We start from the raw sequence: 12,041 nt of genomic DNA, 5'->3' as shown, positions 1-12,041 counted from the left end.
TGTCGCACATTTGGTTCTCAGCCTTTAAAATTGGAGAATTCAATGATGCTAGTATGTTGGAGGTGGCAGGGCTCTGAGAATTGATCCATAGTAACAACACTCACAAGAGATATACATAAACTGAGATGCCAATTTCTGTTTACAATAAGAAGTACAATCGGGGATCCCTGGGTGGCTCAGCGGTTTAGCGCCTCCCTTTGGCCCGGGGCTCCCTGCATGGAGCCTGCTTCTCCCTCTGCCTGTGTCTCTGCCTCTCTCTCCCCCTGTGTCTGTCATGAATAAATAAATAAAATCTTAAAAAATAAAAAAAGAATCATTAAGCCAACCAAATATCTTTGTTTATTGATGACTTTGTTTATGGATGACTCTTTCCACCTTGACTGTGAATATTTCTAGAGAGCTGTATTATAATTAGAAGAGTTCTGGTAAGTATGAAATCAGATGGAAGGCTCTGTTTTGGAGGATCTTAATTATTACATCCTTGCTGCCTCTTTCTCTCCTGCTGGGATAGGTCCACTGTGGACTGATATTCTTGCCTATGAGCAGGACTGGAAGCGGGTGACACGGATGTTTAAGTATGAAAATGCTTACAGGCCTGTTTTTGTCTTCTAAATACGTAATTGATAGATTTATTGTAATCCATACATTTTCTGTTGGGACAGCCAGTATAATTGAATAGGTTTCAGTTTCCTTACTTTGAATCACATGTCAGTTAAGCTTGTCTCTGTGGGATTATACTTGGGTCATCAGAATAAAATGTTGGATAACTTTCACAGATGGCTGATCATTATAGTTCTTTATAATTTGTTGTTCCAAATTTCATTCCTATGTGAAAAATCTATATGCATTCAAGGGTGGCTGATACTCAGGTATTGGTTATATTGCTGTCTTTATTACTAGGAATTTAAACATCAGAATAAAAAAAGTACAGTCCACATGTGAATAAGATTTCTAAGACAATTGTATAATAGAGTCTTGTTCTATTTGGATAATGTGCTTGTCATAGTCTTTGTTTCAAGTAGGGGGAAAAGGACAAATTAAAACAACTCTATGGTAGGATATTATACCTTCTTATTCATGAAAACAGTGAAGTTTAGATGCCAAAAGGGGGGAGAGAGACATCACTATAGTTGGGAAGTTACATAGTGGAAAACTTTCTAGATGAGGGAGTTTTGAGGCTGAACTTAGGAAAATGTGGGATGTGTAATAACAGTGTAAAGGATGAGACTTAGTGTGGACACTTAGATCCATATTATCTATATAGCCAGTACTTCTGTATGTTAAGTATAGATATAGATAGATAATTTCAGATCTATATAGATATAGATATGGCAATTGTATGTATTAGTGTTAGAAGAATGTGTAATTTATTCTTATTTTATTTTGTAAGGAAGGAAGTGAAGGCCAGGTGTTGGTCCTTGGGGCCACAAATCGCCCTCACGCCTTAGATGCTGCACTTCGAAGACCAGGACGATTTGATAAAGAGATAGAGATTGGAGTTCCTAATGCTGCAGATCGGCTAGATATTCTCCAGAAATTGCTTCAAAGGGTACCCCATTTACTCACTGAAGTTGAACTGCTACAGCTGGCAAATAGTGCTCATGGGTACGTTGGAGCAGACTTGAAAGCCTTATGTAATGAAGCAGGTAAGTATGCTTTGCTACTGTGAGTCTTATTATATCTTATTTCTTGAAATCAATTTTTTTCTAATCATGAAATATATATTTATTGAAAACTAGATAAGTCAGAAAACTATAAAAAAGAAATAAAAATCACTTTTACCTAAAGGTAACCACTGTGATAGTATATATCCTTTCATACTTTTCCTAAGTGTACACACACGCACACACACACACACACACACACACCTGTATAATTAGATTCATTAATGGCAGTATTGATGGTAACTATTTATTGATATTGTGCTATGGAAATTAGGGAGAAGTGCCTACGGGAGGATCAGAATTTTCCTTAAGGAGCCCACTTTGTATTTTTTGAAGTGCTGAAAAAGTACTTAGCAAAATCTAAAAATTCTATACCTCAGAGTGTGTGATGGTGATGTTAAAGTCTGAAAATGTATAAGGGCTGTTATTAATCAGTTGACTGGCTTTAAGAAATCTATCTAGGCATAACTGTCTTTACTTTGGTAGCCCTTAAGACCTTTTAACATTTGTGTAATTTTTCAGAGTAATTTTAACCATGAAAAATGTATTCAAATCAGGGCAGGTTTTATAAGCTATTGATATATTTCATCAGGCAAATAAGAACTTACTGAAAAAATATCTCATTGTTTTGTTTTCATTTGTTTGTTGGTCCTAAGAAGATGTGTTTATTTTCTGGTAGCCTCTAAAGGCTGGGCATATACCTCATAGCATCCCTGGTTTGCCAGTAATCTCAGGTTCCTTAAATTTATTCCCTTGGATATATGTTTCTAGGTCCTTTTATATTTTAGAAGGAATTTTTTTCAGTTGTATGCTCTTGTTCCAGTTTGTGACCTATCCAACATTTTCAGAAGATGTTTTAAAGAAAGTTTAGCCCTTTTAGGTAATGGAAGAAATTGGATTTTTGAGTTGGAAATTTAGTTGTTTTAGAGCTTTAGTATAGAAATATGGTAACTTCAACTTCCAAATTATTGATTCACAATTAATCTAACATAATAGGTTTTGAAGACCCTTCCTTTAGGCCTTTCATCTTTCTAATCTGGCTCAATATGTGTAGAGAAGAGAATATAGAACAAAAAGCAGGTTTAAAGAGAAAACTTGGAAGGGATATTTAGGGGTCTTTGAATATCTTACTGTTGGTAGAGAAAATCAGTTTTATTCTTTTTGATCATTATCATAATTTTCATGTTAGAGGACTCACAGTTGGAAACTATAGGTTAGATAGGCTATAAGGCAAATACAAACATTCTTTTGGTGCATTTTGGTCCCTTTCTATCTAGTTTCTTGTGTTTCACAAGAAATGGTGGGTTTAGTCATGAAAATGAATTCCCTAGCAAACAAGAAGTATCAGGGGATAACTTTGCTTCCTTCATTCCGTTGGGTGATAATGAAGAGTCTGGATTACTATTTAGGTATTGCTTTGGATTTCACCATCTAGGCAAGGATTCATTCTTCAATATCCTTTATCAGACTTTTTTTTTTTTTTACTTTCTCATATATTTCATGTACTCTAGAAGGCTCTGGGCTTCTTGCTGTCCAGAAAAAAGATGAAAGAGAGATTTGTGAATAACTACTTACACAGTGAGATATATACTCATTAAACTATGGAGAATGTAGTGACTTTTCCTATGGGGAGAGGAATGCTATGATTATATAGAAAAGTCACATCTAAGAAGAAGCTTAAAAAAAAAAAAGAGTTCCACAGGCAGAATAAGGCAGGTGAGAAGGTGGGAAAGAGAATCCATTCTTTCCCACTGATCCTCACACCAACCTTGTGATGTGAGTATCAGATAGACTCAGGAGAGGTCTCTCAGCTGGTATGTGTCAGAGCTAAGATTTAAATTTAAGATCCTTTTATTCCAAATCTATGCTGTGCATCAAAATTAAATCATAAAACACATGATTTTGTCAAAGTGGTGTAAGGCTTTTTTTATTTAATTTTTTATTTCAAAGGTAAGTATAATCTGTAAATTAAGTTGTGTCCTGGGACATCAAGGGGAAATGTGATAAAGTAATTTACATACTAGATATAAATAGGACCATCTACCCTCATGGGCACTGTAGTAACCCCAAGAACTTTAGGGGAATAACAAGAAGATTTAAAAGACTGTACCCTTTACTATGTTACATTTAATTTAAAAAGTTGTGAAAGGATGAGAAAGTGGGATGGAGAGGGGCCTCCAAGCTGAAGATAGAGGGGTGAGAGAGAGAAAAAGAGGGAGATATGGGGTATACTTGGCACATACAAGCAGTAAATAAATAGTAACTTCTATTAATGTGACTTAATAGTAATTTCAAATTATCAGTATTGAACTGATCTTTTTTCCTCTAGTCTGTGAATTGGTTTATGAGAAGGTAGTTTTTAAAAAGATTAGCATTAAAATTAAAGTGTCCAGTAGGGAAAATAGGTGGTTTTGTGTATACTGTCTTAAATACTAACATATGATTTGTTATGTAGTTTCATTCTCTATATAGCAGAATAAAGTTTAAGAACCATGTAGTAGAAGCAGTTGCAATCATTACATTGACCTTAGAGAATCACTGTTTTTTTTTTTAAAAGTCATGATAATATATTAACATTTGGAGGTAGTAGTAATAATTTCTGGTACATAGTAGGTGCTCAATAAGTGTTTGATCTGAGAAATATATGCGAAAGCTGGGAGACATAATGAGACTACCACCCCACTGCCCTTGTAGAGCAATAAAAATGTTTATTAACCTGAGAGTTAAATCGGTGTTGTTTTTAAACCCCTGGTGAGATTCATGTTCCTCTCTCCTCTATTGCCTTCAGAAATCCCTGTCTGTGCTGAGAAAACAACTCCAGGTGGCTATTGCTACCTTTATAGGTAGCAGTAAATAAGGTATTGTTTTGTGATGCCCAAATCACTATTTTCTTGAACATTCCAGTCCATTTTTAGCTTCCTACTAACAAAATTTCTCAGTCATGAGAAATATATTTTGTTTAAAACCAGTGCTTTTCAGGAGGCACTTTTCATTGTTTGCCAGTTGTGCTATGTTTGCGTGGACAGCTTGAGAATGTCCACTGGCATATCTGGGAAGTAAAGGCACTTTAACTTCCAGATTTGTGAGGACAGTGAGATAGTCTAGCTCCAGGAGATGTATTCCTGAGTACGTAAGTTAATTCTATCTCTTTCTGTAATTTGTTCTTCTCCATGAAATCCACATTCATTTCATACGTGCTCAGTTCAGGTGGGATCACTTGGAGCAGAGGTTCTCAGATCTGCTCATGTATCAGAATCACTTGGAGAACGTAGTAAAACAGATTGCTGGGTGTGTGCCACTCCCAGAGTTGCTGATTCAGTCTTGGCTGGTGCTTGTGAATTTAAACAAGTTCACAGCTGATGCTGTTGGTCTGCAGACCACACTTTGAGAGCCACTAACTTAGGTAAGACATTGGTTCTTAAACCTCAGTATGCATCAGGTTCACCTGGGAAGCTACACACACATTCCCTCTCCAGATTTAATTAAATTAAGGGAAGTAGGGAACTGGAGCCAGTATTTGTTTTCCAACTGATTTTAAAGCAGCCAGTCTTGCAGTTGCCTATGAACAAATATTCTGAATTATTGGTTTAGGCCAGTGCTTCTCCAGTTTTAATTTTTTTTTTTTTTTTTTATTATTTATTTATGATAGGCACACAGTGAGAGAGAGAGGCAGAGACACAGGCAGAGGGAGAAGCAGGCTCCATGCACCGGGAGCCCGACATGGGATTCGATCCTGGGTCTCCAGGATCGCGCCCTGGGCCAAAGGCAGGCGCCAAACCGCTGCGCCACCCAGGGATCCCGCTTCTCCAGTTTTAACCTGCATAAAAATCACTTGTAGAGCTTGTTAAAACAGAATTCTGGGCCCCATCCTACTGATTTATTAGGTCCAGGTGGGGCCCAAGAATTTGCATTTCTATCAAGTTACAGGAGCTATCAATGCTGTGGATGCCAGGCTATACTTTGAGAAGCAATCATCTTGGCTCACTAACCCTGTTTTTTGGAGGCTCTGTAACTGACTTAAATAACTAGATAAATTTAGGGACTGTAAATCTCTGACTACCTCTGATGGTGTTGAGTTTTCCCCCGAGTCTTTTTTATGTGACAGTTGTACTATTCTGAACTATATCATTTAACTCTCTTTCTAGAAGAAAATAAGTATCCAAGTTTGTCTTGTAGGTACATATAATGGTTCTGAATAAAAGTTAAAAATAACCTTTCTGAAAGTTAGAACAGCCACAATTAAGGAAAATGTTAAGAATTAACAATTAAGAATACAAATAAAAATATGGACTTACGTTTTTCCTAGAACATTTCCTTCCTTAAGATTTGTGGACCTGTGTGTTCTTTGCGTTTTTTGCTCATTGGCTGTCTAATAGTTTTCCTTCTTTCTAGAGTGCCTTCTAGTCAGGGAAACCTTGCCCTTTTTAACATAGAGTGGTACACAGGTGTCTAATAATAGCATAAGTAAAGTGATTCAGAATTTCATTTAACCTAAGTGGATTATGTTTCCCATTGTTTTTTGTAATCTAAAGGTTATTGTTTGTGGGATACTAATACAAAAGATCAAAGTCCCTTTAGAATATTACTTGTTTGTGCATTCTTTTCCAGAGGCTAGAAGTTTTTTACAATCTATTCCAGTTTGTGAGAGTGATCTACATCTTCTACAGGGTGCTTATCTCAATTTTTATAATCTTTTCCAGTGTTATTAAATATTTTCTGTATCTTTTAATTTTGTCCTCATAGTGAATATGAAAATTGGAAATACCACAGTAGTGTTGCTTTCAGCACTTGGATCTTTTATCTGAACAGATACAATGTTTAAATATTGAGGGTTGGGTGTGAAACTTACTTTCAAATGTTATGGTTTTTTTACAATTAATTTTTGAGCTAGAGTGTGGTTTGATATGTTGTGACTTGTCCAAAAGCCTAATGTTTTGTAGCTCACCTTTTTAAGCAAAGAGCAGCTGCATTTTGAAATGTTTTATCTCAAGCGGACAAGTTGTTTACAAGCTCAACTCTGACACATCCTGACATTTAATATCTATGTTTGTATTCTTCCTGGGATTAGGCTGCCTTTCTAATTAATTAGTTGCATAGCCTTTTATTAATTCCCTTAAAATTTATACTGTTTTAAATTAACAACATAGATAAGCATACCACACTTTTTTGGAAAACATGAAATGTTAATTATGTAGCAGAGACATGAATTATATAAACTCTGCTGAATGTTAGAAGATGCTTAGCAACAATGTTTTCCAAATATAGGGATTTATTATAAACTTATCCTTCTAAGGCTGCCTGTGCCATTTCAGGAGAGTGAATATAAATAGAGCTTGATTTCTTCAAGAAGTGGACTCAGTCATTTTGTTTACAGAGAAAGGAAGTACTTGCTTCACATTCTAAGAATTTATCTTTAGCATCCTTGTTGATTACACATCATTTCAACATGTTCATACCAAATATTTGGGCCTTGATAAGATAGCATCACAGACAGGAAGAATTAAAACTCTTATTCAAACAATGATTTTGTCTTTATTACACTTAAGTAGGTCTAATAATAATACAGAGTCTAATTACTATAACATAACTTTTTTTGAGGCAGAAACTTTTATTGTCTTATACCAGAATTCTGAGATATTTATATCTGTTGCTCCCCTCTCTCACCCTTCACTAGCTTATTTTAATAGGAATTTATGGAGGATCATGTACAAAGTATGCAGTGGTCCAGCTCTTATGAAAGGATAAAATTTTCCATGATTTTTTGAATTTTGCCAATGTTTTCTAAGTTAGAATTAAAATATTGATTCTGCAAAAATTCAGTATTTTTAAGTGAAATTCAGGGAAGTAATGGTATTTAAGGAAAGCTTTTGGTGAGCTGCAGATTCAAATGCTACACTACCCATTTAATTTCTTAAATTCTGTTTCCTCACCTGCTAACCATGGATACAGTATTTTTTTTAGAAGTTCTTACGAGGTTTAAAAATGTAGTCTGGCTGCAGTAGTCCTGGTTTCTATAGAACTTCAAAGAGTATCACTTTCATTCCTTTAAAAAAACATTCAAATTTTGTGTGTGTATTTGTGCATTTCTCTGGTAGAAGCTTATTTGAATTTTGGCAGTACTGGTATTTTATGAAGTATTCTTGGTTATTCCCGTACAGGTGATGTTAGGGAAATCTGGCAGGATCCTTTACCTTGCTGGAGAAGTAATTTTTCCTGAATTTGGATAAGTAAAAGTCTTTCCCATCAATAACAAAATGTGAACTAATTTGGTAGGGCTTGTTTTGGGGTGCCTCCATGACAGATTTTCTTGCTGAACTGGGTAGCTCTCATGTCATATATAGACAATCATAGTCTTTCTCTCCCCTCTCCATCCTACATGTGAGTCTGCTTCAGGCCTACAGTAGAGCAACAAAATTAAATTGATATATCATGATCATTACTCTAATTAATGCATTTTATAATGGACCATATCTATTCATTATTGTGTCTGGGTAAATAAGTATTTATGCAGTGTAAAATCTCATGAAACAATTTTCTCCTCTGTTTTGTAATTATGAAATGTAGTGGGAGTTTTATTTGTGATGTTGGGAACAACACTGAATATAGAGGCTGCCAGGTTCTGTTTCTCCATAGATAGACTTGCTTCTTTTCCTATAGCTAAAATTTATAATAAACAGGACCTGACCTTTACCTCCTTTCAACTGTTTCAAAGAGGTGCAGGATACCTACGTCTCAGAATTGGAATTTCTTCTAATTAATTCATTGATTTCTCAAGAATAGATTTATCTGAAAGAGCCCCCTCCCCCCCCAAAAAGGATTTTTTTAATAAGAGGTGAATTTTTTTTTTTCTTTTGGTCAGTGAATTGGGTATCTTAATACTACTTTTGCTCTTCATTTGAAATGACTGGAGCTGAATGGTCTGTTTCAGAAAAACAGGTGGTAGTTTTGATTCTGTTTAAGCTCTCAGTGATATATACCATTTACTTCATTAGTGGAAACTTTTCCGAGCTGTCTTGCCAAGACTATAAAAGTAGGAAACTTGAGGAAAGGTTTTCTTCCTAATTAAAGCAACCACAGAAGTAAAATCAGTATATCTAAATAGTCTGAGTTATTTTTTTTAATTATTTTTAACTCTTTATCAGATCCTGTCTGCTTGATTTTCAAAATTTATTCAGAATTTGAGCTTTAAAAAAAATGAAACTGTTTCCATTGCTCTCATCTGGACTGTGGTGATACCTGCCTCCTGCCTACTCTGTCTTCCACTGCCTAGTCCTCTTTCCCCTTACCATTGAGGTACAGGACTTTGAATTGTAGGCTTTGGAGATGAGCAGTCTTGGTGGGGATTTGGAACTTGTCAGCAGTGAGATGGTGACTGAAGCCATTGAAATGAATGAAATCACTTGGAGTGAGTAGAATTCAGTCATGTATTCATTTATTGAGCCAGACACTGCACTGGGTGCTAGGGCTGCCTCAGTGAACAAGATGGCCCTAGACCTCTCCTCTTAGAGCTCAGCATGCCCAGGCAAGTACTATGGAGTAACAGGTAATTACAGTACAGTGTGTTGGGTGTTTGTGAATGATCAGGGAGGTTTTTTGAATGCTAATGAGGAGAGAAGAGGGGTTCTAGGGAACACCACCATTCAGTGGTTGGCTTGTTAGAAAAGATCTGGTATAGGAGACTGGGGAGTGGGTAGAGAGATGGGAAGAGAACTAAAAGAAAGTGCTAACTCGAATAAGGGAAGATTGCAGAGAGGAAGTAATTAGAATTAATATTGTATTAGTTATCATTAATCCAGTGTGTTAGCCACTGTTTAAAGTGCCTTATACATGTTAATGCATTTTTTACTCACTGCATCCCTTATAAGGTTATCTTCGTTTTATTTTTTTATTTTTATTTTTTTTATTTTATTTTTTATTTTTTATTTTATTTTTTTATCTTCGTTTTATAGCTGAGGAAACTTAAGTCAGAAAGGTTAAGAAAAAAAAAAAAGAAAGAAAGGTTAAGAAACTTTCCTAAGATCATATACTAAATAAGTAGTGGAGCCAGGATCAACAGTATTAAAGACCACAGTGACATCCATTGCTTAGTTTCTTACCTGGGAAAGCACGGGGGCTTTGGAAGAGAATAGTTATAGTGGATTCCTGTGACTTGCTGTTAGATTGTGATAAATTTAGGGATTTTTGAAAGTTGAGGGAACAGAGATAGTACTTGTGAATTAATTTTTCAATTTTAATGTTGTGTTATTATTTAGAGTTTTGTACCTTCCAGAAAAAACGAATGAATCTAGTTGCCCTGCCCTCTGCCTTTGCCACCTCTGTGCCCTGTTTTCTTCCTCAGGTCAAAACCAGATCAAATTATATTCCATTATTTTCCTGGTTTCTCATCTCTGACCTGGGCCTTGTTCCAGTCTACCAGGGCCATAAATCTTCAACCTGTCTTGGCATAAGAATTGTGCTGTAGTCAACTATCTTTTTTTTTTTTTTTTAACTCAACCTTGTAATACGGTTGATAAGCTAAGTAGGTAAATAATTTGATACTAAAGATTTGAAACTAAAAGCTATGTTTTTAGGAAAATTTATTAAACCTGGGCCTGGTGAAGTGAGTGAATCTTAATGTTTTAGAACTAGAAGACCCTCTCAGAAATCATTAATACATTCCCTTATTTCATAGATGGGGACAGACTATGTGATCTGTCCAGGCTCAGGCAGTGAGTGAAATCTTGGCCCAAGATTCAGATCTTGAAACCAGTATGTCTTCTATAGTGCCATTACTTTTAAAAGCAACTTTTGAAAGTGATAGTGGCTTCATAATAGACCTGGCTCCTACAATCAGCTTATGTGACACCAATCACTTGGAATACAAATAAAGCAAGAACCACAATACCCTCTTTGAGGGTATTTTGTTTGATTTCTTTTCTAGTAATGAGCAGTGAGAAATGGAACTCTCCCAGTGATGTATCAAATGATACTTATCACCTTGTCTATATTTAATAATGAGTTGAGGGAGAGTAAAGGCTCTAGATAAAACACATTTTCCATAGTTTGGATATTTTGAAGAAAATATGTTTTAAAAAAGACTTAGATTTTATTATTGTTACATTCAGTCTTCATGTGCCTGAGGAAATTTTATGTTCAACTTTTACAATTTAAATCTGACATCCAGATGCCATGTTTCATGTTACTTTTTCATATAATTAAATGTCTGTAGGGTAGGTAGTAATTCCGAAAAGCATTATTATTCCTGTGATCAGTTTAAGTTCATTGTTAGTTTCCAATGAAGGAACCTAATTACAGTCTCAAAAATAATATCATTATTTAGTAAGCACTGGGTATAAAATTGTCAGGATTCCATATGTGTAGGGCAAGATGATGTTTGTTGATTGAATCTGGAGCAGATGGTTTTGCAGAACATGAATTTAGAGTAATTGCTCTTGTCCGGAAGTGATTATATCTGGAAAGTAATGTGGAGCTTGAGGGGGAACATGTTTTAGATTGGAAAGAATGTGTTGGCATTAGGCTTGCCTTAGGCGTCTTGACTTTTCTTCATTGTGTCTTGTTTTCTATTCTCAAAACTTTTGAGAGCATTGGAAAATAAAATAATTAAAACAAAATGACAGATTTATTGTTTAATTAACTACACCTGTTTTTTGTCTCAAAGTTATGTTTTTTAAGAACAGAGATGTACTGCTTCTGTTTTTGTTTACATTTTAAAAATTAAACTTAGTAAGAAAAGGAAATATCATAGATAGCTTGCCCTAAGCTATATTCACTGATGATGTACATATGTCCATTTGCCCTTCTAGTTGTTTACTTCTGTTTTATAAAAATATATATATATTTTTAAATTTAATTTCTTGGCATAGGCTCTAGGATGGCCTTATTAGGAATGGTTGATGTCCAATCATTTAAGCTTAGTGTCATAGAATTTTAAAGGTGAAAAAATAATTCAGATAAAATATATTTTATTTTTTCCATTTAATAAGTGAGATAACATATGACTAAAGAGGCTAAGTTTTTTGTAAAGTGACACCTGAGCTGGTAGCAGATCTCAGACCACAGAGAATTGGGTTCATTAATATAATAGCTCCAAGGATCTTTAATTTTTGCAAGCTCTGATTTACTATTTAATTTATTTAACATTTAATTCATATAAATTCTGTTTCAACTTGCACATTATTTTCAAAAAGCATTTGTATAAAATAGAGTAGCTCTATAGAGAGTCTAGAATTGTGGAACCTCAGATTCGTAAAGAATTTGAAGGCTTATAGCAGGAATTTCATCGATCCCTTAAGTTTTTATAGCTTTTACAAATCTGTAATTTTCCATATTGTTCTTTTTCCATTTCTGACCATGCAATATGTTGTCTTCTCAAATACC

General features: G+C 35.0%; 1 protein-coding gene across 6 annotated transcripts in view; it reads left to right on the top strand.

Annotated features, from left to right (window-relative positions):
* SPATA5 (spermatogenesis associated 5) overlaps nt 1–12,041 on the top strand; it is a 351,116-nt gene that overhangs the window by 17,475 nt on the left and 321,600 nt on the right. For all 6 annotated transcript variants that reach the window (XR_003125408.3, XM_025420546.3, XM_025420547.3 and 3 more), the window contains exon 9: nt 1,391–1,646. Coding sequence is in view for 5 of the 6 variants with exons in the window: in XM_025420546.3 (XP_025276331.1) it covers nt 1,391–1,646 (256 nt within the window). In the remaining variant the exon portion in view is untranslated. The remainder of the gene's footprint in view (nt 1–1,390; nt 1,647–12,041) is intronic.

The sequence above is a fragment of the Canis lupus genome, chromosome 19, assembly GCF_003254725.2.
Source record: "Canis lupus dingo isolate Sandy chromosome 19, ASM325472v2, whole genome shotgun sequence".
NCBI classification, from domain to species: domain Eukaryota; kingdom Metazoa; phylum Chordata; class Mammalia; order Carnivora; family Canidae; genus Canis; species Canis lupus.
Note: the sequence above shows the minus strand (reverse complement) of the source record. Positions and strands in the feature narration are given on the sequence as shown.